The 27,794-nt window shown below is 38.9% G+C and overlaps 1 protein-coding gene across 1 annotated transcript; it reads right to left on the bottom strand.

Moving 5' to 3' along the window:
- LOC110216943 (uncharacterized) lies at positions 1-27,564 on the bottom strand. The gene is made up of 7 exons (XM_020999021.2): positions 27,432-27,564; positions 23,238-23,751; positions 14,688-14,856; positions 13,864-13,952; positions 13,501-13,627; positions 12,759-12,860; positions 1-3,088 (listed from the first exon to the last, which is right to left on the bottom strand). The coding sequence occupies exons 2-7, from the start codon at positions 23,640-23,642 to the stop codon at positions 921-923; spliced, it is 3,060 nt and encodes a 1,019-aa protein (XP_020854680.1). The 5' UTR covers positions 23,643-23,751; positions 27,432-27,564; the 3' UTR covers positions 1-920.
- Between the last annotated feature and the right edge of the window lie 230 nt (positions 27,565-27,794).

The raw sequence follows: 27,794 nt of genomic DNA, 5'->3' as shown, positions 1-27,794 counted from the left end.
TTCTGTTTACAAATTTAATTTTAATAAATGTTAATCTTGAATGATAATACAGTGAAAATATATCAATTGAAAATAATCATTTAATACAATTGGCCCATATAAGAATACAAATGTTATTATCATGTGTTCTAATTCCCTGGAATGACTCAGATGGGAAGGCCTGAACCTGTCCAAGGAAACACAACAGTGAGTAGTAATTTCCCAAGTCAAAACTACAAAGAACAGCATTGTAAGGGCTGAAGATAAATGCTAAAAAAAAAAAAAAACATCGTATAACTCCTTTCATACAAATTCAGACTTCTCTCTAGGCCAAAAAACAATGTTTGTAGGGAAACCAATTCAATCCCCTCTTCATTGAGTCCCCTCTCAAATCAAGGGACAACTCTTTCCTTCCTGCCTGAACATCCTGCCCCACCCTCCAGCCTGCCCCTAGCCCTTTGGATTTTGTAATTCCTTGCACTGACCCATATATCACTTTGTGGATAAGCACTAGTGAGTTTTCAGATATTCTCAAAGTGTGAAGAGTGCTACAGAGAATCAATTAGATAGTAAAAGGATTGCCTTTACAAAGTCTAAGTGACTTGCTGCTCAGTGTTACACAGCTAATGTCAAAAGGGGAGGATGGAAGACAAATCTTCCTGCCACTAGAATCATATTACCTCTTATGATTTGCTTCAACTGAAAACAGGTTTAAAATATCTCCCTTAATTTTTACAAACACTGCTGCTGGGGCAGGTTTCCTGAGAGATGTAGGGAATTCTTGAGTCTGTCCATGAGTATGATGGAAACTCCCCTTCAGGAAAGAAAATCAGTCATCAATCCTCCCTCTTGAGAATTATCAATGACACAGCCGAAATCTCCTTAGTGAAGATGTTTGTTGTAGTAATGGTTACAGAACTACAAAATCCTTACTTTACAATTTACTCTGCAGAGTGGCTTTTCTGGTGTCGAGATAAGTTTGAGCTCCACCTAAACTTTTTTCCACATTTATTACATCTATAGGGTTTCTCTCGGGTGTGAAATCTGTCATGCATAATAAGCTGGGATTTCTTAAGAAAGGTTTTCTCACACATATTACATTTATAGACTCTCTCTCTATTATGGAACTTTTGATGGGAGGTAAGACTTGAGTTCTGGAAAACCGTTTTTGTACTATCATTTTCACAGGGTTTCTCTCCAGTGTGTATTTTCCAATGTAAGCTAAGGACTGAGGCGCAGCTGAAGGACTGCCCACATTTACTACATTTGTAAGGTTTTTCACAACCATGTCTGCTTTGATGCTCAATAAGTTTGGTATTGCTACTGAAGGTTTTGCCACCCTGCTGATCTTTAAAAAGTTTCTCCCCACTATGAATCTTCTGGTGATCAATTAGCCTATCTTTTTGGCTGAAGACTTTACCACATTCTTGACATTTATAATGTCTCATCCCAGTGTGACTTCTCTGATGTTGAGTGAAGTTTGACTTCCACCTGAAGCCTTTCCCACAGACACTACATTTATAAGGTTGTTCTCCAGCATGAAGTCTCTGATGTATAATAAGCGATGACTTCTGAGAAAAGGTTTTTCCACATTGATTACATTCATAGCAATTCATGATGCGATGAGCTTTAAAGATATGAGTCCTCTGATGTACAATAAGGTATGGCTTACAACTGAAAGCTTTCCCACACTGACTGCACTCATAGGGTTTCTCCCCAGTGTGAATTCTCTGATGATCAATAAGGGTTCTCTTCCGAGTGAAAGCTTTCCCACATTCATCACATATATAAGACTTCTTTTCAGTATGGATTTTCTGGTGTTGAATTTCAGATCTCTGATGAAAAATTCTCCTTTGCTCATTACCTCCATCATGGGCCTCCTCAATATGGCTTCTTCGATGTCGAGCAAAGCCTGAGCCCCACCTAAAGTCTTTCCCACAAATGTTACATTTATAAGGTTTCTTTTGGTTATGAGTTCTCTCATGAAGAAAAAGGTATGACTTACGATTAAAAGCTTTCCCACACTTACTACATTCATAAGGTCTCTCCCCAGTGTGAATCCTCTTGTGCTCAACAAGGCTCCTGTTTCTTGTAAAAGTTTTCCCACAGTCTTTACATCTATAGGGTTTCTCCCCAGTGTGAATTTTTTGATGATCAAGAAGAGTTCTGTTTCTTGTAAAAGTTTTCCCACACTCTTTGCATCTATAGGGTTTCTCTCCAGTATGAATTATCTGATGATCAAGAAGGGTTCTGTTTCTTGTAAAAGTTTTCCCACATTCTTTGCACTTATAGCATTTCTCCCCAGTATGGACTTTCCTATGTTTATTAAATGCTGAGATGTGCCTCAAAGTTCTACTATATCTATTACTTATGTGGCGTTTCTTCCCAAAGTGGCCCCTCTGATGAATAATGTACTGGGAAATTCTAGTGAAGTCTTTTCCACATTCTTGGCATTCATAGAATTTTGGTCCAGTATGAATTCTTCTATGTCGAGCAAAGTTTGAGCTCCACCTGAAGGTCTTCCCACACTCTTTACATTTATATGGTCTCTCCCGTGTATGAAGTCTTTGGTGGTGTTCAAGATGTGAGCGATGATTGAAGGATTTGTCACAATCTTTGCATTTATAGGGCGTGTGTTCACGCTTTATTCTTTGAGCTTGACCAAGACCTATAGTACGACTGGATGTTTTCCCAACCTCACTACATTTAAAGGATTTCTCTCCACTATGAGTTTTTTGATGTTGAAAAAGGTCTGAACTACGTCTAAAGTATTTGCTACACTCATCACATTTGTAGGCTTTCTCTAGTTTGGGAACTCTTTGATGACTAACAAGGTTTGAGCTTAAATGTCTCTCAAAATTCTCACCTGTCTCCCCTGTAGTGGCCTTTATATCCTTGCCTGCCATGTACTTGAAATCTCTCTCCCTTCTTTCCAGAGCTGAATTTCCCCCCTGCTTCTCCCTCTTCATCTTGTGTTCATAAGACTCTTCAAAATGAGGCTGCTCAGGAACATTGGTCTGGAGATCTCCCAGAAATGATGCTTGAGAATCTTCTTCAGCAGTTTCCTGATTTACAATCAACTTCTCATCATCATTATGGGATTCACCATCTAGCATAAAAGGAAATTCAAGAACTGTCACATACTCTAACAAGGGATAAAAAAAGTATCAACTGATACAAAAAATGTTCTGAGTGTGCATGGCTTTTTTGGGGAGGAGAGCGGAAGAAGGCTGCACCTATGATTTTACTGGTGTAAGGAACTCCCTCTACCAATGCAGATCAGCAACTGTTTTGAGTTAAATCACTTGCCCTGGATTACGTAGCCAGTATGTGTCAGAGGGAAGACTTGAACCCAGGTCTTCCTAAACCCAAGACTAGCTTCTCTGGCTTTTGGATGATCCAAAAAAAAGAGCTTGACAATATGGGCAAGGGATAATATGAAACAATGAAAGGTACCAAAGGAGAAACATTTTGGAAGGGAACTTATCATTCAATAAAAACTACTGGAAAAATTAGATACCAGTATGGTAAAAAAAATGAGATTCAATCCACATTTTACATTCAGTTCAATCCAATAAACATTACTAGACTACTATGTACCAGGCATTGGTACGTAGGGATACAAAAAGAGGCAAAAGATGGTCCCTGCCCTCAAGGAGCTTACAATCTAATCATCATAAATGACCATAAATTCCAAGTGGATGTACAGTCATTTATAGAATAATTTAGGGAAGATAAATCTAATGGAAATGTAACCTGGCAGCTTTTTTTGCAGGGGCTGTAGCTCCTGTCTCCCCAGCAGCTACAACTACTAAAGACTCAAAAAAAGAAAAAAACCTCTCATCACTAAAGTCCTTGACACTGTCAAATAGCTCACCATCAGAAACTGAAATGGTTTTCTTAATGGGAAGGACATTAAAAAGGATGTATTACCATCTGATTGGCTATTGTACCCTAAGGACCTTTTCATATGACTTGCAGCTAAAACTTCCTCTCTGTGTTTTCTCTCCCATTAGAATATTCGTTTTCCACAGGGATTGACTTGCATTTCTGTTTATTTGCCCAAAGTTTTACAAATGCTTTTTTTTAAAATGTGTATTAGGCCTAGGGCCTAATGCTTTTTCATTCATTCATTCATTCAGTGGAAAAGGGTGGAAAAATATTAAAAATGGGAAAAAAGAGATTAGAAAGAACAAGTCAAGCCTTATACTCTGCAGTGGACAGGGAGTATATGAGAGAAAGAAGGTGGGAGAAGTACATTCTATATAGGAAATATGGAAGAGGAATTACCAAGAGTTGGTAAGTAATAACTGAGGGTACAATATAAGAATAATAAAAATGACTATTTCTAGATCACTTTAGGATTTACAAAGTGCCCTCTATACAACATCTCTAGGTGTCACAACTGAACTGAGAAACTTAAGTCTGAGCAAAGCTATTTATTGCCAAAGGCATGCAGTTTGCAAACAAATCGGGCCTTATTCCTCAGTAGGCAAAAAGACCACAAGGTAGGACTTACTAGACTTCTTATAGTTTAGGGAAGTAAAAAAATAAATAAATAGAAGAAAATGTAGGCAGGACATAGGATCAAATCATCTAACTTCTACTGGTAGAAAGGATTAGAGTGTCTTCCTTGTTGCTAGGGGATTCTGATTGGTTGTGTCCACCTGATTCCTGCAAGGATGGCTAGTGGTACAGAGATAACAGATTTCCTGGTGTCCACCTGTATCCTGCAGGAACAGCTAATGATGCAGAGATAACAGGTTTCTTCGACATAAAGATAGCACAGTGATTTTCAGGAACACTGAACTTTTGAACTTGACTCATAAACAAAGAAACATGACTTAGGCAGTTATACAAAATATCAGTGGAGATACAGAATGAATTTCATTACAAAATAGAACCAATTTGATTTTCTCAATTTTTCAATCTCCCCCTTTGACCTAAGATTTTTAACATAGTATCAGCGGTACACACTAACATAAGCCTTTCTAAGGGGCACGTTTGGAACAGGCTTTAACACAGTAACTAATACAAAGTCTAAACAGTATTATAAGGCAGAAGGCAATAAGGGTCCACTTACTCAGGATGGCTAACAGGCCACTTCCCTGTAGCCACATGAACCAAGAATAAGGATTCCCCCAGGGATCATGTGGGGTGGGTAGTTGTGTCTCTCCTGTAACTTGTTGGATCTTATGTAGGCTTTTCACAATTTCTCCTGACTGGTTAATATACGAACAAGACTGATTAATTTTAATACAAACCTCTCCCTGAGCCACAGTAAGAACAGCTAAATAATCTACCTCAATCTAGAGGGGAGGAGCTGGACTCAGTTGTGGCCTGAACCAACTTCTTAAATTTCAAATGAAAGATTCAAACTACTTGGAAGGCTCACTGTGGACTAATTTGAGAGGGGAGATTTACATGCCACCAAGGTAACCAATAAAACTCAGCAAACATAAACACCATGAATAAAAGGCCAAAGTAATACAATGATGGTTATCACTATTAAATGACATCAAGTCTCCCTGTATTCTAATAACCCACTCCCAATGTCCTTTTAATCAGCACATTTCATCTTAAGTCCTACATGTCCCAGGTAATCAATCATGTGGTCCCTGGAAACATCTCTGGAACATTCTGCAATAGGTCTTATCCTCAAGGCAGCTCTTAAGAGGGCTCCTCCTTGAAGATCTGCTTCTCTGGTTCCAAGTTACTTGCAGAGATTATCCAACACAATTTACTACAACCTTCAAAATTTGATTTTGCAATAACTAAGTATTCCCGTGGTGAAAAACCTGCTCAAGCCTTATGGTTCTGGTCTTAATAATGCTACAAGGATAGCATCAAATAAAGAATCTATAATTCATGTAAAACTTCAGAGAATTTCAGTTATTACATACCACTTGCTATATCTATCTTTACCTAAAACCCTGTACCTGATATAGACACTGACAGCAACAGACTGAAGGAAGAGTCTTAAAAAGAATCAATAAGGTCCTGACTTGTGAAATGGGCCCTTCTGTCTCTTTAAATTACCAGACAGTTACTTCAAATAGGGAAAAGATGATTTAAAATTTCTTCACATTTATTAATGCAATGTTATATGTAAAATCCTTGATCCAATTTTTTAAAACTTACTATTCCATTGAAAACATTTAGAAGCCAATTATATACATCTTAGAGAAAAGTCTAACCCTGTCCTTTCCTCAAAGTTGACTATTTCCTTTAATTAGAAAATTAGAAAATTTTCTATTAGAAGTTTTTTTGCACATTTATCTTATTAGGAAATTTTTGCATCTTTGTCTTAATTCCCCTCTTAGGAAGAAGTCATCACTATTAGCAAGGGGATGGCAAACCCAAGAATTCGTTCACTTAGTTGCTTAGGATACAAAATTGCCCACAACTTCATATTTAAAAAATAAGACGTTTTTTACTTTATTCTTATTATAGTAACTCAGATGTTTTAGTATTAATCAATTAATAGATTTAGTAATGCAACAACAAAACTTTAACAGTTAACCTGCCCAGATTACAGAAATTTGCTATGAAGGGGAAAAGGATGGGCGTGATTGTTTCCTCAAGCCTAAGCCTGAGGGTAAAAAGTGATTTAACACAAGTATAACAGGATAAAGCATCCTTTGTTCTCTTTGATTTTAGGTAAGAGTCATAGTTACCTTTTTTTGGAATAGCCAATCATGCAATTATTCACAGAGTATCATAGGCCAGGCTCAGGATTAACCAGGTGAAAAATATTACTGTTATTATTATTTCTCTCATGTTGTTGCAATAACAGTTAACAATAAAAAGTTTACTAAGCCTTTTAAAAAAATCATTCAATATTCTTCTGTTCTTCTTGAGTTAAGACTCATCCTGGTATAAAAATCAATCATGAAAAATAAAGAAAATTCTACATAAATGGTGAATATACTATCAAAAACATAGATAGTGAATATATTACATAATATATAATATCATATATTATATTATATATTATATAAATATATAAACACAGAAAAATAGTAGCTAAGGCATTGTATATTAATTCCTTAAGGCAAAAATAAATCTTTAAGACTGAAGTCTGTTAAGACTAAATTGGTTCAAGATGTAACTTCAATATATGCTATTTCAAGTATAATTTCACAATTTTCATAATCACAAATCATCACATAAACCATTTCTATCCTACAAACTTGTTTCTCTCCCCCTTCTGCAAGAAGTGTTGGTAATGAAAGAGGGGATCCCATTTTCTAAGTAATTCTCTCCAAAACTCTCGGCAATTTTCTCAAAATTCATTATTTTGGAATTTTAGAACATTTAGCAAGTTCTTCTACAAGGCTAAGATTTTATTACTTTGCCCAAACAGATGGGTCTCAAGAAACCTGGCAGGTTTATAAATGAGGTCTTACAAAGTCTTTTTTTCCCTTTTCCCACAATTATTATTCTTCCCTTTTAAATATACCCAATTAAATGTTTCATAGATTTAAACATTATGACAATAGACTATGATAATTAATAATTTCACAGACTCTAAATCAAACAATTAATAGTCCAAATAACACAATTAATAGCATCTCTTATACCATGATTTCCCACAATTCACAATAAAAGAAAATTTAGAAACATGATAACATGCACAATATTATGTATTTAAAATATAAAACAAAACTTATTGCCAGTCAAATATCAACTTGGTAGAATGCGTTTCCAAATTATCTTACATAGAAAATCATCCATCTTATCACCTTTTGCATTCTACACTAATTGCATTCAAGACCAGTATAGAGTAATTCTGATCCAATTATACTTTTAACAAAACTTAAATATTAATTAATTAAATATTAAGCATCTTTTCCATTAAGATCTGATTTACTTATAAAGGGTCAAATATCCCAATCATCCTCACAGGAGAATACATCTCCCTAAAAATTAGATTAGAAAAAAATTCAATCACATCTGGACCTATATGTACAAATGATACCCTACGGGATCTCAATTTTCCCAAGGGCCATTTATTGCTAATCACTTCACATTACAGGAACTGCTACTTTCAGTTAGTCTACTGCCAAAGATTTAAAGTGCCAGTCTTATAGTCTCATCTCCCTCTTTTAGGGTCCAAGAGGATTTTACTAAAATATGTCCTAATGGTCCTTCAAAGACAGAATTTCAGTATACTATCTTCAAATAATTCCATGTTGTAAATATATTACTGTAGTTTCCATATCATAAAGAATAACTACAAAAGAAATTAAATTTTAAAAAATAACCACATAAAGTTTCTCATTCTTATCTCAACAAAATCAAAACCTCCCTTCACAGTTAGTACAGACAGATTACAACTCTCTTTAACTTTCTACCTGTTCTCATCTCACACTTATTTGTTTAAACTCTTTCCCTTCCATGGAATTTGATTAAAGCCCTTTAAATCTGTACCTGTCCTATTTCTTTTATAGTCTGACTCACACCCCAGACTATAAAACTAATCTTCACTCCACTGATTATTTTTTGTTACAATATAGCACACATCTTTAATACAGAATATCAATTAACTATAATATTATTGCCTTTGGGGTTTTAGAAAGACTTTATATTTACCTAGGTAATTCAGTCATTATATAACTTACAAGGAGAAAATATAGAGGTAACACCAAAACACTCTTTCAAATTAAATTTTACTTACTCTTTGGTTGCTCCCTAATTTAAACAAGTATACATGGAAAGAGTTAATAATAATCAGTTCTTAAGTACTAGATAAATTTAAACTGCAAACTACAACCCTTTTAATTAGTGAAATAAACATCTTCCCTTACACTAAAACAATAAATCTGTCACTCTCCAAAGAAAGAGAAATAAAAAGTCTAAGTGCTGTTCCCTTATAACTTTCACAAAGTCTTATTCTTATTTTTTCTAAAAACAAACTCTTACCCCCAAAACTCAATAAAATATTTCGGCATTTATAAAAACATTCAAACCACATTTTGGAAATTCACAGTAGAAAAATTACATTTCAGTCACAAATTTTAGTCTCTAATCTGCAGAACAGGAACAAAGATTCCTTCTTATCTGTGTTTCTTGTCTGCTTTCCAACTTGGCAAGAGTTTAGAAAGGCAGAGAGCAAGAGAGCACAAAAAGAGAGTGAGAGTTCTTTTTCTAAAGAATGTTTTTATTATTTCTCTCAATTACATGTAAAAACAATTTTTAACAATCGTTTTTTATAATGTTTGAGTTTCAAATTCTCTTCCTCCCTTCCTTCCACTCTCCTTGAGAAGACAAGCATTTTGATATAGGTTATACACGTGTAGTCATGTAAAACATAATTCCATATTAGCCATGTTGCAAAAGAAAACACAGACAAAAAAAAAAAGAAAGTCAAAAAGTATGGTTCAATCTACAGTGAGACTCCACCAGTCGTTTCTCTGGAGGAGGATGGCATTTTTCATCATAAGTCCTTCAGAACTGTCTTGGTTCATTGTATTGCTGAGAACAGTTAAAGTCATTCCCATTTGATCATCATACAATATTGCCGTCATTATGCACAATGATCTCCTGGCTCTGCTCACTTCACTTTGCATCAGTTCATACAAATCTTCCCAGGTTTTTCTGAAACCACCTTGCTCATCATTTCTTATAGAACAGTAGTATTCCATCACAATCACATACCACAACTTATTCAGCCATTCCCCAATTAATGGGCATCCCTTCAATTTCCAATTTTTTGCCACCACAAAAAGAGCTGCTATAAATATTTTTGTGCATACAGGATCTTTTCCTAGTTCTTTGATCTCTTTGGGATACAGACCTAGTAGTGATATTGCTGGGTCAAAGATACGCAGTTTTATAGCCCTTTGGGCATAGCTCCAAACTGCTCTCCAAAATGGTTAGATCAGTTCACAACTCCAATAGTGCATTAGTTTCCCAATTTTTCCACAATCCCTCCAACATTTGTCAATTTCCTTTTTTTTTTTGTCATATTAGCCAATCTGATAGGTGTGAGGTAGTACTTTAGAGCTGTTTTAATTTGTATTTTTCTAATCAATAGTGATTTAGGGCATTTTTTCATATGACTATAGATAGATTTCTTCTTCTGAAAACAAATATCTTATACCCATTCACATCCTTTGACCATTTATCAATTGGGGAATGACTTGTATTCTTATACATTTGACTCATTTCTCTATATACTTGAAAAATGAAGCCTTTATCAGAGAAACTTGCCCTAAAAAAAATTTTTTTTGCTTTCTTTTTACTCTTGGTTGTATTGGTTTTGTTTACGCAAAAACTTTTTAACATAATTAAAACTGTCTGTTTTGCATCCCACACTGCTCTCTCTCTCTCATTTTGTTTAGTTATAAATTCTTCCCTTCTCCACAGTTCTGACAGGTAAACTATTCCCTGCTCTCCTAATTTGTTTATGGTATCATCCTTTATGCCTAAATCATGGACCCATTTTGACTTTATCTTGGTATACAGTGTGAGATGTTGGTCTATAACTAGTTTCTGCCATACTGTTTTCCAGTTTTCCCAGAAATTTTTGTCAAATGGTAAAATCTTTCCCCAAACACTTGTATCTTTGTATTTATCAAACACTAGATTACCAATGGTCATTTACTATCATGCTTGCAGCTGTTCAGTCATTTCAGTCATGTCCAACTCCTTGTGAACCCATTGGGGTTTTCTTGGCAAAGATGCTGGAGAGGTTTGCCACTTCCTTCTCCAGCTTATTTTACAGACGAAGAAACAAAGGCAAACAGGGTTAAGTGACTTGCCCAGGGTCACACAGCTAGTAGGCATCTGAGGCTGGATTTGAACTCAGAAAGATGAGTCTTCCTCACTCCTGGCCTGATGCTCTATCCATCAGTGGCCCCCTACCACTGTGTGTTGTATACCCAATCTATTCCACTGATTCCCCATTCTATTTCTTAGCCAGTACGAGATTGTTCTGATGATGACCAGACACTTTCTTTCTAAAGAAAAAGTTTTTACTCTTTCTCCTTTGGCTGAGCTGGTCTCAGAAAAGGGCTAGTCTACAAGACAAATAATACGACAAGATAGACACACAGAAGCATTTGCTGGCTAGGATTTTTTTTTCTCATTGCTCACTGAAAAGTTTAGTGTGCACGATTTTCTAAAAGCAATCTCAAAGCTTTTAATTTGCATACTAGTCAAAAGTGTCCAAAAAATATTCTCTAGCAGTTTTAGACCACATTTCATGTAATGTAATTGTGCACTTCTTGGTCATTCCTGGCTGAACTGGGAGCTTCCCCTGGTTCCAAGCTTTAAGAAGTTTTTCCAAGGAGTAAGCCATCAGTCAGCTACTACTACTGGAATCCATTTTCCCTTATAGAGATGTCTCCATTAGTATGAAGGCTCACCTATTCCCTTAGAGGGACTTTCCAGAGATATCCTTCCCCACCAAAGTAGAGGCTTTCTTTAGCTCAGATGGATTTGAGACAGAGGAGAAATCTGACCTTCAGGACAGTTTCTCACAAAGAAGTCCCTCAGTTAAAATACAATGGAGGGCTCTCATGGGGTTCCCTGGAGAGGCCCCCCTGAAGGCTGGGGTCCCCTCTCAGTCCTGCTGTGTTTACCAGCTATTGCAATTGAACTGAGAAGCTACATCTGAGCATAGTGATTTAATGCCAAAGGGCATGCAGTTTGCAAACAAATCAGGCCTAATTCCTCAGTAAGCAAAAAGACCACAAGGTGAGACTTACAAGACTTCTTATAGTTTAGGGGAATAAAAAAATAAATAGAAGAAAATGTAGGCAGGACATAGGATCAAGACATCTAACTTCTAATGGTAGAAAGGATGAGAGTGTCTTCTTTGTTGTTAGGAAATTCTGATTGGTTGGGTCCACCTGATTCCTGCAAGGATGGCTAGTGGTACAGAGATAACAGATTTCCTGGTACCCACCTGTATCCTGGCAAGGAAAGCGAGTGATGCAGAAATAATAGGTCTCTTTAACATAAAGATAACACAGTGATTTTCAGGAAAAATGAACTTTTGAACTTAACTCAGAGACAAAGAAACATGACTTAGGCAGTTATACAAAATGTCAGCAGAGATATAGAATGAAATTAATTACAAAATAGAATCAATTTGATTTTCTCAATTTCTCAGGAATAGAGAGTTCAAGGATTATCATCCTCCTCGAACATGAGAAAACCAAGGATTAAAGAATGGAAATTTACTTACTTAACCAAAATCACATACTATTGAGTGACAATGAAAAGATTTGAACCCAGGGCTTCCAGGACTTGGAGGCAGACTGCTCCCACTGCTCCCAAGTAAATATAATATGAGCTAAGAAACATGATCCAGACCTCAGTTACCATACAAACAAGTAACAACTAACACAGAAGGTGCCAAGTGCCATCTGCTGAGGGCTGGGGACCATGCTTACTTTGGTGATAATACTCACACTCACCTACCACAAGAGTGGGAACCTCAAGGCTCTCTTCAATGGTGTTTAATTAGATGTTTCTAAAGTATAAATCCCCAAATTTTCCAGCCTCCAGACGACTTCAACACAACAAATAATAATAGCAATTTCTTAACAGTACTTTGCCCACAACAACCCAGTAAGGTAGATAGTATAAATATCATTTGAGAGACGAGGAAACCAAGCTTCAAAGAAGAATGATTTACCCAGGTTCGGAGAGCTAGCAAATATCAGGTCTCAACAATAAGCCCATTGCTCTTTTCATCACACTACAATGCCTCAAAGACAAGAGAGCAGGTCGGTAAGAGGAATAAATCAAAGGGTCTTCCTTCTCACCTGCATAAGTATTTTTCAGATCTTCTTGATCCAGGGCTTCCTGAAGGTCCCACGATGCTTGCTCCAGCTTGGAAATCACACCAGGTTTGGGAAATGGACTTGCTGCTCAAAGGGAAGAGAATGAAAGAAGATCAAGAAGGGAACTGCATCACTCTGTCCCAGAGCTCCACCTCAACCCAATGTCTTGAGGAAAAAGGAAGAAAATACCCAGGAAGCCTATGGGAGGAAGACATCAAGGCAGATGAAAGGGACCAGGAAAAGAAGCTGAGATCTATGCTCCCAAAGAGCAAGGGGAAAAGATTTAGCCCAGCTACCCTTTTCTCCTTGGATGGGAAGAAGACTGAAAATTCTCAGAGTGGGAAAATTTGTACCAAAAACACCTAGATAAATCTAACAGACTATTAGCCCCCACAAAAAATGCCTTCTACAAAAAGACCAAAAAGGATTAGAAAGTTGGGGTACTGAGGAGGGTGGAGACCCACGCAGATGACAAGAATGATGTATTGCACACTTTCAACCTACACAGAATTAACCCCTGTGGGAAATGTCTCCAGGGGAACAAGCTAAAAAGGTTCCTATGCCATTGCAAAGGGACCAACAGAACAAGCCCTGCCTGGCAATCCTGGTGAGGACGCAGTCAGAACATGTGACTTCTGAACACTAACAAGTAATAAGCAGAGAACAACTCATCGAGCAATCTGGGATAGCTTTGGGCAGGGAATGTGAAAAGTAAGGGTCTTACCCAGAGAGGCTAGATTCCCATAATTCTCCAGCATCACGTTCCTGTACAGGGCCCGCTGAGCAGGGGAGAGATGCGACCATTCTGCCTCACTGAAGTGTATGGCCACATCCTCAAACATCACAGAGTCCTGAAACAAACCAATTCTGTTGTCCCAGGGACAATCCCACCATCCACCAAAGGGCATGAGGGCAACATCTGTTTCTAAGGTAGGCAAGAGATACAGAAGGAAAAAGTTTGGGATCCTGTAAGAGATAACCAGTGCTGAAATGTCAGAAGGCTACTCGCTGTAGACAGAGCAATCCCAGGACAAGGGAAGGAGCTTCAGTGACAATCTCAGAACATACAAAGAGAGTTACGATTTACCTGTAATCTGGCTTCTGGAGACGTAGCCATCACCTGATCTCCTCTGCTCCCCTCTTGAGGAATGGCAGGTACTTGGGGAGTTGGAGCAACTAAAAAGAAAGAGGCATGAGGGAGACCCCCACCCAGGAAGTTCCCTCATCCCTCCACTAATGACCCCAGTTCAACAGACACAAAGAGAAACAAAAATAGCCTTTCTCCAAAGTCTTAACTGTTTCAAAATCAGAAGTTAGGAAACACAATCAGCTCTTAAGTCTGTCCTATGTGCATGGCAATGGTCCCTATACCATGGGGTAGGGCAGTGGATGGGGGTGGGAATGAACCCAGGAAGCAAAAAAAAGGACCAATACAATTAGTTTAGCAAAGCTGAGACTCAGCCTCAAACCTAAACTCAAGTCCTTTGAACCAAACTGGTGCACAGGACTTACAGCTGGAAGAAGATTTAGAGAAAAATACTTTCAATTCTTTCCTTTTAAACTGAGGCCTATGAAATTTAAGAGATTTTCCCCAAAGTCAAACAGGTAATAGGTGACTGTGTCAAGATCAGAGCCCAGGCCTTCTGGTGTGATTCTGGCTTTCCACATAGTTGAAAGAACATACCCAAGATACTGAAAAGGCATGGTGATAGATAAAAAGGTACAAGTATGTTTACTTTAGAACTTTCTCTAGAGCAAGACTGTTCTCAAAGAAACATGCTGGAAAGAAGTGCAAAGGAAAGACAGAGCAGGTCTGGACAGTGAAAGGTGAAGTGAAGCTGCTACAAAGGAGAGAAGGATACAGCAACAAGTCAGTCAAAGTGGGACCACAGTGTGAGGGACAGCAAGTACCTTTTGGGGGATCCTGAAGGTAGAACATCCCAGTGTCAAAAGCAGAGTCCAAGTAAGTTCTGTGTGAGGAGTAATCCCTGAATGATGGAATAGAAAGGGATTCCTGTGCTGCTCCCAGGGATGTAGTCCCCATCCACAGCACATCCTGAACCTGTGCTCGGGATGAAACCTAGAGACAAGGAGGTACAATTAGGCCTGTGAGTTAATCATCACGGGAAGAAGAACCTGAATCTAAAAGAAGAAACCACCATCCCAGAGGAATACAGGGTAGAAAGGATGGGACTCAGAAAACCAGGAGGGCAAAGTACATTACAAACGTCACAGAGGTGAGAGGCATCAACCATACTTAGGGAATAAGGAGTAATAAGATCAGCTCCCACTTCTACAGCACTTGAATGATGACTAAGTGGTTTCCTCACAACTGCCCTGTGAGATCAGATTATGAGTAGAAGTGGAAGGCACTTACAAATTCATCTAGTTCAGCACTAAGGCACATGGTGCAGTAGAAAGAGCCCCTGGAGGGGTAGAGCCAAGATAGCAGTGTGCCTGGAAGAAGTACAGTGAGCTCCCCATCCCCAACTCCTCCAAGCAGATCTAGAAAATGGACCAGACAAGACCCTGATGGGGAAAGTCAAGAAAAAGTCACAGGGAGTCATTTGTCCAGTCCAGATTGGCAAAGGGAAACAGAGAAGTCTGAGGACATTGTGGACAGGATCTGGCCAGGAGCATGCTGCACTGGAGCAAGAAGAGGTCTCAGACCCTTACTGGGGCACTGGAACTCATTTGGAGTACAGGAACAGGCTAACTGGCTGCTGACCAGCACTTCTGTCCCTTACCATCCAGTACTGGGTCATACATCCAGGGCATACTGAGGAGGGGACCAATACCCAGAGGCGACATTCCAAAATAAGAAGCAGTCACAGAGCCTAGCCTGAAGCAATCAGCAGGTGTGTGGCTGGCCACTCGAGCAGAAGGGGAAGCTTGCAGAGGAATAACCAGGGCAAGAATCCCACACTAACAGGGAGCCCGCTGCTCAGTCCCTCTTAGCCAGCAGAGCTGCCCAGCTGGCTAACAATGGCTGAATGCAGCAACAGTCCACTGGTTTCCAGAACCCAAACCCAGGGCAAGGATTTGCAGAGCTCAGACCAGCAGGCAGTGATCAGACTTTCCCCCTGGATCAGACCATTTTGGGAGCCCTTTGTGGGTCCTGAGACAGAGGTGCCGTGAGATCAGAGAACAACACTACATTCAATACCCCCAAGAAAGCAGAAACAGGACTAGTCTAGACTTTCTCTCCAGAAGCAGCCAAAACCCAGCCCCAACATACAAAGCTATTATGGTGACAGGGAAGCTCCAGATACAAACCCAGAAGAAGAAAATGACTCCAAAACAGCTACAAGCAAACGTTCAAAGAAAAAACAGGCAGCACACGCACAGGTTCAAATAGTGCCCTTACAAATGACGACGAGTTAAAGAGGTTTTAAAAAATGTTCTTATAAATGAAATGACAGCACTAGAAGAAAAAAAATAAGAGCTATGGAAAAAAGAGTTAGAAAGGAAATTAGGTTGGCATATGAAGTACAAAACCTCACAAAAGCAACAAACTCCCTAAAAATGAAAATGGACCAAACAGAAGCTAATGAATTCTGAGACAACAAGAAAAATTAAAGTCAAAAGAAAAAAGAAGAAGAAGAAGATGAAGATGATGATGATGATAATGTAAGGTATCTCATAACAAAGACAACCGTCCTGGAAAACAGATTAAGGAGGGAAAAAAAATAAGAATAATTGAATTACCTGAAAGCCATGACCAAAAAAGAGCATAGATATCATATTTCACGAAATTTTGAAAGAAAACTGCCCAGATCCCTTAGAACCACAGGACAAATTGGAAATAGAAAGAGTCTATTGATCACCTCATGAAAAATTTCAAAATGAAAACTCCCAGGAACAGTAGTGACAAAATCCAAACCTTCTACCAGGTTATAGAAAAAATACTGAAAGCAGAAAAAATTCAAGTAATGAAGAGCTACAGCTAAGATCACATACAATTTAGCAGCCACCACTATGAAGAAGAGCGGAACTTTGAATACACTCTTCCAGATGGTAAAGAATGTAGGCTTACAGCCAAGAATAACTTACCCAGAAAAACGGAGTATAATCATAAATAAATGGATCTTTAAATTAATAGATTAAAAAATCTCCAAGAACGTCTGATGAAAAGACCAGAGCTGTGTACAAACTCTGAAGTTCAAACAAGAGCTAAGAGAAATATAAAAAGGTAAACAGAAACGGATAAGAGACAAAACAATGATAAATTCCTTATGTTCTAACGTGGGGAGATGACACACGTGTCTTCTCTGAATGCTGATATTACCTGGCGTTACAAAGCCTAATTAGACAGAAGACTAGGAAGTGGCTCTATTATGTCTTGATGGTCTTAGAAGAATAGAAAGAGAAAAGTAATACACTAGTGGGGAAAGGAAAGTTAGGGAAAATTACTTCATATGATCAGTGATAATTGCTAGGTAAATGTCAGCTCTGACTATTATTGGAGAAAAGTCAAAGATGCTTTCAAAAATTTAGAGGCCTAACTAAGAACGATGCCACCTCTGACAGACATAGAGGTAACAGCAGAAGCTGGGATGGCGACTGAAATTCCTCAGGGAGAAAGTTATCAGGAGGGAAAGAGGAGCAGAGTGGTAAGGCCAAAGCCTTGAAAATGCAGGAAGAAAAGAAAAGACCAACAGAGAAGGCGCTAAGCCCTTGGTTTTGACAATCTAATGGGAAACTGTTCTTACCATCAGGAACAGCTGGGTTTAGATTCCACATCTGACACTTATCAGCTGTGTGTGCTAGGGCATGTCCTGTAAACTTCTCAATGCTCTAGGTGGAGGTTGACTATCTTTTCTTGATTCAAGGTAGCCTTACCCTTAGTATCTCAGTGATTTTTTTCCACTGTGTTTCTAGGCTAAAAGAAATACCCCAAAATTCTGTTTATGTAGTTTGGTCAGAAATTTAAAATATCCTGCAGTGCCCACTGCACCCTAAAAGTTTGCTTCTTGCAGAGGTTAGGAACTTTAAATCTAGGCAGCTCTTTAAGTGACAGAGGAACCAGCCTGCATAGGGAGAAGGAATCCCTTTGCTAATAAAATCACAAATTTAGTACCAGCCTTATTAAGAGTAGTCACCCGGCCATGGCTAGTAGGCAGAAGTTCTAAACCTGGAGTCTGTTTTTTCGACATTTCATTAAATGTGTTTCAACACAATTGATTTCCTATTGTAATCTTATGTATTTTATTTTATGTATTTAAAAACATTATTCTGCTTCACCAGACTGTCAAAGAGGGTTAACTCTGATCTCAGATATTAAGGAATTGGGAGTTAAAGAAATAATAGATCACCTTTTAAATAAGTTTTAGAGTAAAAAGAGAAACAAGACAGGAGCCAGAGGAGAAAGCAAGGCATCAAATTTTTTAAACAAGTAGTAAAGATGTACGCATGTTTGAAGGGAGGGATTGTCCACCACATTAGGTCATTCAGACAGAGCTGGTCTCCTCCAGGGTAAAAAGGCTGCTATTGCCAGACTATGCATATTAGTTACTAAGAATTTGGTTTTTTTTTTCTTTTGGGGGGATGAAAGGGGGAAGGGAAAAATAAATGCTTGATAAATTTTTTAATTAAAAAAAATATATAAGCTAATAAGTAAAAACCTATTATAATCACAATCAATATAGAAAATGCTAAGGAGGAGGACACAAAATTCCCCAAAGGAGTCAAATTTGCAACTGAACAAGACAAGTTTAAGAAAAATAAAAGAATATCCAAATCCACTAAATTCCTAAGGAGGGGTGGGAGTCTCTTAACTCTTACTATTAAGTTGGAAAAGTTTTCAGTCTGGGCCCAGCTACAGATTGTGTCTATTCTTTCAGGCAGCTTCCCTAAGAGCGGACAGCCATCACCAGAGGGTCACCAGAGGATGAATTTTTTTGGTAACAGCTGTTCTTAAAGGATGACAAGATCATAGAGTTTGGACTAGAAAGGACCTTATAGGTCACCAAGTCTAACATCTCATTTTACAGATGAGGAAACTGAAGCCCAGAGAGATAAAAAATCATAATTAGTAAGCACTTGAGGCAAGGTTCTGACTCAGATTTTACTGTCTTCAAGTCACTAATGTCCCTTGGGCCTCAAGTTGTTTTTACCTGACTGGCAAGCTAAGAATGGCTTTTATATTTTTAAATGGTTGAAAATTTTTTTTTAATTTCTCATGAAAATTATGTGAAATTCAAATTTCAATATCCATAAATAAAGTTGTACCAGAACCCATTAGTTCATTTGCTAACATGCTGTGTACAGCTATTTTTGCACTACAATGGTGGTTCTAACAGACTAAGACTGGGAACATTATAAATTAAAGTGATCACTCCCAAATCTGATGATTCTTAATGAAGTCTGGCAAAAACTATGAGGCAAAACAGCACTTATATGAAAAACTTTTACTGTAGGAAAGTCAAGGTAAAATCAATTCTATGACAACTAATACTGTTTGAACCACAAGTAATGTCAAGCTGTTTTATACATTTCCAGTACTATCAAAAGTTAAAAGAAGCCAGATCACCATTCCCCTTCAAATTTGCAGTGGCATATTTCCAGAACTCAAACTATAGCTTCAGCAGTGTTTTTTGGACCTCGATTACAAGTGCAAAAGAAATTTCAGTATTTCAAAATCAATTTAATTGTGCAATTAAGAAGCTTCCACCTAACCTTCAATTGGAAGTTATTAACTAAAATGTGAAATTCAAGAAAAGAATCTAATAGAATCCTATAAATGCCTTCCAGTGCTCAAGGACTGATATTAGTATTTGACAGCGCCTATTTGTGTGAAGACATTTTCAAAGATGAAATATGTAACATCGCATTACAGATCTGCATTAACAGATGAACATTTGCAATAGATTTTAATAGGCAACACTAACTTGAAACCCCAATTAAGTGAAATGGAATCCTCCTCCAAAAAACAGAAGCCCATCTTCATGTCAGTAGACCAACATTACAAAAATGTGTACAATTATTATATTTTGAATTCATCAATAAAAAATCATTTAAATTTGTTACAGAAATATATATGTAATATTCTCAATTTTGCCTCTTGGCCTGCAAAATCCAAAATATTTTCTATCTAGCACTTTATAAAAAAAGTTTGCCAACTCCTGCATTAATTAGGCTTCCTCTCTGAGAAACCTGAAACACTTTGAAAGATGGCTAACCTAGAAAACAAGTTAAGGATAGATAATTTAAGAATCACTCGACTCCATGAAATTCATGATTTAAAAACAAAACAAAAACACAAAACCTTGGACACTATTACAATATTTCAAGGAATCATAAATGAAAACTGCCCTGATTAGCAGAACCAAAGAGCAAAGTAAAGACAGAAAAAAATCTACTTGCTGAAAGAAAACCCAAAAGGAAACCACTGGAAATGTCATGGTAAAACTCCAGAGCTTCCAGGTCAAATAAAAAATACTGCCAGAAAGAAGCAGTTCAAGTACCAAGAGACCACACTCAGGATCACACAAGACTAGTCAACATCTTTGATAAATGAGAGGAGATTTTAAAACAAAATATTCCAGAAGGCAAAAGATACAAGCTTACAAACAAGAGTAACACACCCAGAAAAGCTGGAGGAAAGGAGGAGGGGAGAGGGGGGGAAAAAGAAGGGAAGATGTACTTTTAATGGAAAAGACTTAAAAGCATTTCTAAGGGCAAAAAAAAAAAAAGACTAAAGCTAAGGAAATTCGAAGTACAAACACAAAGTCAAGAGAAACCTAGAAGGATAAATTTATTTGAGCAACTGGAAGGGGATGCTAACTTTGTATTAGGATGAGAAGACACAAGTGTCCCTTTCAAAATTTGAATGTCTTCAGAGGATACTGAAATAGTTAAAAAAGACCAAGGATCTAGGGATGGATTAGCTCTTTGCCAAGTGTCTGAAGGGAGGGGAAAGAAGTAAGGGTAAAATGAAAACACTAGTGTAGAAAAACAGCTAACATTTATATACTGCTTTAAGCATTGCAAAGCACTTTATAATTCTCATTTGATCCTCACAACAACCCTAGAAGGTAAGTGCTATTTTTAACTCCATTTTACAGAAGAAGGAGAAACGGAAGTAAGCAAAGGTTAAGTGATTTCCCCTCCAAGCCGAGCCCCACCCCACCCTGCCCCCAACCTGGTAGAGCAATGTGCAAATTACAAGAAAAAAGAAAAAGAAAGAGGTTGCCCATCAATTGGGGAATGGCTAAACAAACTGTAGTCCATGAATGTAATGGAATATTATTGTGCTATAAAAAATGACAAAAAAGATAATTTCAGAGAATCCTGGGCAATTATGAACTAACCCAGGATGAAGTGAGCAGAACTAAGTCAATCTACATAAGGACTTGCTGCTAAGCATATACTCCAAGGAGGTCAATGATAAGAAAGAAAAAAATAAGGCTCCATATACATTAAAATACAGCAAAACTTTTTGTGGTAGTAAAAAACTGTAAAGAAAATAGATCGGGGAATATCTAAACCAAGGATTTTTAACTTGAGATCCATGAATTTATTTTAATATTTTGATAACTATGTTTCAGTTTAATTAATTTCCTTTTTAACCCTACTTGTACTCTGGCAAAGGGTCCAAAGGTGTCTGGATACAAAAAAGGTCAAGGACCTGTCTTGCTAAATAAATTGTGGTACATGAACGTGATGGGATGTTACAGTGCTGTAAGAAACAATAAATTTGATGTGTACAGAGAAGCACAGAGAGATAAACGAATTTATCTGAACAGAAGTAAGCAGAGCTAATCATATAATGAATATTAAGTAAATGGAAAGAACCACCACAAAACAACAGAATTTGAATGTGGCAAAATTACAAAGAACAAGGTTGACCTCAAAGAAGTGTTAGGAGAAAACGACTCCCTTCTGCCCCAATACTTGGTGGAAGGGGAGGGGCTCGGGCCCACCGTGTGGAATACTGCATTTCTGGACAGATCCCATGTGGGGGGAAGGGTTTGCTCTACCTGACTATGCTTATTTACTGTAAGGCTTCGGGTTTTTTTGTTGTTGTTGCTGTTGCTGCTGTTCTTTCTGTTTTTAAATGGGGGGAGAGTGGTTAATAATCATGTTGTAGCTAGGTGTTGAATTAGATAAGAGTGCCAGCCCTATCATCAGAAGGACCTGAGTTCAAATCCGACCTCAGACGCTTGATACTTACTAGCTGTGTGACCCTGAGCAAGTCACTTGACCCTGAGCAAGTATCTTATCCCCGACTGCCTTGCCAAAATAATAATAATAACAATGATGCGGGAAAAAAAAGAGGGCCATTAAAACTTTTTTTTTAATGCACAGAAGGGAACAGAAGGAAATTCTGAAAGAAACACAAGCATCCAGGACAATTTTGAAAACAGTATTTTGAATTTAGTGTAGTATACACTTAAAAAAAAATAGCCAATAGTACAAATTGACAATTTTGTACAACAGTATAAGCATGACAGTTTCCTATAGAATCCTGTTTGGGGGTTCTGCTATGGCAGGGGTGGGAAACTTGGCCACATGTGGCCCTCTAGGTCCTCAAGTGTAGCCCTTTGACTGAATCCAAACTTCACAGAACAAATCCTCTTAATAAAAGGATTTGTTCTGTAAAACTTAGACTGTCAAAAGGCCCCACCCCAGACCTAGAAGGTCACTCGTGGCCTCCAGCCCCCAGGTTCCCCATCCCTGTGCTATGGGAATGAAACAGTGGGAACCTTTGGAAATGGACACGGGAAGAGAGGAGATCACTCAGGGCATTAGGAAAGGAGGGGCAGGGCAGAATAGAGGCCTTAGGCCAGCTCCTACGAGTTAGAGGAAGTACAAGGTTTACAGGGAAGATTAAGCCATAGATTCAGGTCTGGGAGTGGAAATCCAAATCTTAGGACAGTGAGTACCTTATTTAGGATAACAAATGGGGGGGGTGGAGTTTACTCAAAGACTATCATGGGGCTCTGCTTTCCCCAAGCAAACTGAGGATGTCCATGATAAACTGAGACCAGATAACACTTTTCTGTTGCACTCTGCATCTTACACAATGCTTTCCTTACAACTTGAGGAAAGTGGTAAGAGTATTCTCCTCATTCCACATATGAGGAAACTGAGGCTCAAGAGAAGTACCATGATTTGCTTAAGGTCCCAGGAATATCAAGTGATAGGACTGAGTCTAGAAACCAAGTCTTTAATTCTGAAGCCCAAATGCTCTTTCCACTAAGTTTTGTAGGCTTCGTCACTGCTAATGCTATTTGAGGTTGGCAATGGCATGGGAATTAAATCAATTCTGTCTTAACACAGCGTTTTGTGGCAAGATGGGCAAGTTCCATCACACTCTCCAGACCTGAGGGCTCAGGCCCTGAGAGAAAAACAAATGGTACCACACTTGGCAGTGGACAAATAGAGCCCTGCCATGTACTCTTCTCCCCTAGTCTCTCCCCTCCTCCCCATCCTCATAGACCTAGCTACCCTCCTCACCTCTCTTTCTTGTTCATCCAAGTGTCTCTCAACACCTTTCACAAGGGCCACAACCTCCTTCCCATTCTCTGGGTGGTGGAGCAGAACCCAGGTCCGAATGTCCCCAGGCAGGATGGTCAAGAACTGCTCCAGCACCAGTCGATCCAGAATCTCTTCCTTTGTGTGAATGTCTGGCCTAAGCCACCATCGGCAAAGTTCCTGGAGTCGGACGAGGGCCTCTTGGGGCCCAGAAGTATCTTGGTATCGCAGCTGCCTAAAGAGCTGGCGGAAGAGTTCCTGCCCAGAGCTGATGTTTCTCTGCAGGTGAGATTTCTCTCTCCAGTTATCATCTTCCTTCTTCACAATCACATGTTTCTCTGAACTCAGGGTAGTTTTGAACAAAGCCTTCCCTCCTTTGGCAATCATATTCACTCACAGAGGATGTCTTTCTCCAAAAGAGATTAAACCCTCTTTCAACTCAAGTTTCCTGGAGCTTTCCCTTCAGCCTTCCTTAGGATTGGATCAACAACATCACCTATAAACACGAGAAGTCAGTTAACATAAGAAGCTGATCAAATGGATGAACTCAGACACAGAGCATCACCATGAAAGGAATACAACATTCAAGACAATCCCCTACTCCCACTCTCCTCCAACACATACCCCCACTCCACGAAGCCTTTCCCACATAAGGACACATCATTCTAGAAAGCAGTTAATTCTTTTTCCAGACAATCAGAGTGGTTTTAATCAGAGAGGAAGGACTTAATTCTTTTTCCAGACAATCAGAGTAGTTTTAATCAGAGAGAAAGGAGTTAATTCTTTTTCCAGACAATCACAGTGGTTTAATCAGAGTAGGAAAAACAATGGATCAAGAGCCAAGAGGACCTGGATTCAAATACTCTCCCTGCCACTTACTGCTCATGTGACCTTGCACAAATCATTTCACTTCTACACACTTTGGTGACTTCAACGAACTCTAAGTTTCCTTTCAACTTTAATATACAATCTAGTTTTATGTTAAATTCTGGTTTTTAGTTAGTGAACAGCTTCAATTTAATTTTTGACAACAACCAGACCCTTCTAGGCATATTTACTGCAAGCACATACACCCAGAGCTTCAACAGAAAAGCCCCCTGAATACAAATGTAATCCAATCCAATAAAAATTTTTAAATATCTTTTGCGTGACAAGGCCCTCTGCTCAGTGTTATGGATAGAGCTGAAAAAACATCACAATCTCTGCCCTCAAAATCATGCACTCTCATGAGGGGGAAAGCATAGAAATGGAAGAAATAGAATCTTAATCCTTCCACCTAGAACTATCATCCTGTATCTTTTCTGCCCTTTGTAGTTAAAATCCTAGAAAAGGCCATCTAACCAATGCCTCCATCTTCCTCTCAATCTCTTAACCCTTTATAATCTGGCTTCTGACATCATTCCAAGAAACTGCTCTCTCCAAAGTTACCAATGACCTCTTAGTTACCACACCCAATGCCCTTTTCTCAATTCTCATTCTCCTTGACTTCTGACATTGCCAATCACTCTCTCCAACTTGATCCTGTCTGTACCACGAATAAAACACTCCATCTCTCAGTTCTGGGCATTCTCCCTGACTGTTCATGCCTACAAAACTCTTCCTTGTCACTCCCAACTACTGACCTCTCCCCCAGCTTCAAGTCCCAACTAAAATTCCATCTTCTACTCAATTCCAGTGTCTTCCCTCTGTTATTTCCTATGTATCCTATATACAGCTTGCTTTGTGTATATCTGTTTGCATGTTGTGGCCCCTGTGATATTGTAATCTCCTTGAGGGCAGGGACTGTCTTTTGCCTCTTTTTTACACTGCAGCACTTGGCACAGTCCCTGGGACTTAGTAGATACTTAATGTTTCTTCCATTCCAAATCAGCTTATTAGCCAGGTCCACCAGAGATTACCCAAAAGCCCTCTGAATCCAACCACAATGATGAACCAAGATCTTGGAAAGACTACAGAGGAGGTCAGAATCACAACTGGAAAAGATGCTGAAGACCATCCAATCTAAACTCTAATTTTACAAATGAAGAAATTGAGGCACAGAAATATAAAGTGAGCTGTCCAAGGTGACATCCCTAGTAAATGGCAGACGAATCTCAAACTCAGGTATTCTGACTGCAAATCCCAGGCTCCTATCAGTACCCCACAACGACCCCAGTAGACAGGAAATTATGCTAAGGAAACAGCTTATTCAATTCAATGAACATTTATCAAGGGCCTACTATGAAGAAGATACTACTCTGGGCATTCATATCATGGAAAAAATTCTAAATCTGCATTAATTGAAATGAGAATGTACCAATTTATATCCTACATAACCTAATCTGAAATACCACAATACATACAAATATTTTCTAAGATCTCTCCTTGTAGTTTCAAATCTCACTAAAGTTTGCCTGTTCCCCATCTATAACACTGCCCTCCTGAATGTACAACATGTTTATCAATTTCCATAACTGCTTTGGAATTCACTTCAAAAGGAAAGATTTTCTTCAGTTACACAACTGTTCACAATAAACTCTTTAAAAACCCTACTGACAAACAAGAATGTGGCCTTTTGTGTAATGAGACAGTAACAGAACAGTCCTTTCCCAGGTAATTTATGTTTTCAGGTTTATTGAGTTCAGATGATTCTGGTTCTTCCTTGTCTAGCCTGTTTCACTGATGTAGTTTTCTGCTTGTTAACCAGCAGTGAATTGTCTCCCCAGTATTCAGCACAGTGCTCTGCATGTAATAAGTACTTAATAAATGGTTTTTCATTCATTCAAGTAGTTTTGATGATTACTGCTTTATAATACAGATTGAGGTCTGGGTATTACCTTTTTGCTACTTTTTTTTCATTATTTGCCATGATGTTCCTTATCATTTGTTTCTCCAAATTTTATTTTAGATACTTTTTTTTAAGCAATTGGGGTTAAGTGACTTGCCCAGGGTCACACAGCTAGTAAGTGTCAAGTGTTTGGTCCGAGGCCGAATTTGAATTCAGGTCCTCCTGACTTCAGGGCCAGTGCTCTATCCACTGCACCACCTAGCTGCCCCTTGTTTCTCCAAATTAATTGTTATCATCTAGCTAAACAAAGTATTCCTTTGACTGGCATAGCACTAAACTGTAAATGTTTGTAATACTACACTTTTCATTATATTGGCAAAGCCCAGCTATTTATATCATTTTTTATTTGTTCTTCTTTCCTTTTCTTTCCTTTTTATGGGGGGGGGGAGTGAAGGAAGGTTGAATCTTACTCTCTCATCCAGACTGGAAGTGCAGCAGCTACTCGGGGGCCCAATCTCAGTTTTCCATACTGGACTAAACGACTCCTTCTTATGCAGCCTAGTGACCCTCCCCCCAACACCTGAGGGTTCACTATTCTGGTATTAGGACTTGAACTTAACACCTGATCTCCTTCAGCAGTACTAAAACTCAGAACTCCTACTAAGCTCTAACAACCAGCCTCCAGTAGCAAGGATTATAGAAGTGCACCATCATGTTCATATCCAATGACATTTATCAAGTACAGAACAAAAAAATTAATTTTAAAAAGATTTTTTTTAAAAGAATGTAAGAATGTGAGTGGAAAGACTACTTAAATTTTGTCTTTGTATGACCAAGGGTCTAGCTCATGGAAGGTGTTTAATACGTGTATAGTGAATTGAATTGAATTGGCCCCCAAAATTCTGGGACTTTCTTGATGCCCTAGATATATGGGTGGGGGAGGAGGGGAGGGGAAGCATTCTATTATTCAGTTAGAGAGAAGCCTCTGAAAACGTTTTTTAACTTTCTGAAATTCTAGCTCGTTCTTAACCTTCCAAATTTATGGACTCCAATTGACTCCACTGGTCTGCTTTTCTTTCCATTCATCCAAAACCGGGAGGGGAGGGGGAGGAGAGGAAAGGTAAAGAGGAGGGGAAAGTTGAAGAGAAGAGGGAGAAAGAGGAAGGGAGGTGAAAGGGAAAGAGAGGTTAAAGGAAAGTGAGAAGGAAAAGGAAAAGCAAAGAGAGGAAAGTGCGGAAGAAAGGGAAAGTGAGAAGGAGAGGGAAAGGGAGAGAGAAGACGGGGGGGGGGGGTACTGTAGAACTCATCCTCCCCACCCCCAACTCCACCCAGAGCCACACTGAACCAGAGAAGGAGCCCCCAGGGCTGCCCGACGCCCCCCAGCCCTCACCCCGACCCTCCGCACTCACCACGCGCCCCAGACGCCCAGGGCGAGGCTTGGGGACTCGCGAGAAGGTAAGGACCAAAGCGAGGAAGACGAAGACAAGAGGAAGGCAAACGGGGCTCCGAGGGGGAAATGAAAGCAGGAAGGGCGCACCGAGAGGCCCCGCCCTCGGGCCGCTCCCCTCCTTAGCCGTGGAAGGGCAGGAGGCAAGCCCTGGGCAGGGGCGTGGCCAGAGGAGTGCAGGGCGGGACAGCGCCGGGAAGGCCGCTGGAGGAGAGGAATCAAACTTCCACAGCTGGAAGGACGCAAACGTCACGTGTTGCTTTTGTTACTGTAACTGCCCATGTAACCCCCTTCATTTGGGGAAATCCTCTTCCTAAGCAGGAGA

This window comes from Phascolarctos cinereus, unplaced genomic scaffold (assembly GCF_003287225.1).
Source record: "Phascolarctos cinereus isolate Bilbo 61053 unplaced genomic scaffold, phaCin_HiC Scaffold_4;HRSCAF=312, whole genome shotgun sequence".
In the NCBI taxonomy this organism is placed as follows: domain Eukaryota; kingdom Metazoa; phylum Chordata; class Mammalia; order Diprotodontia; family Phascolarctidae; genus Phascolarctos; species Phascolarctos cinereus.
This window is presented reverse-complemented; position numbering and strand designations above follow the sequence as displayed.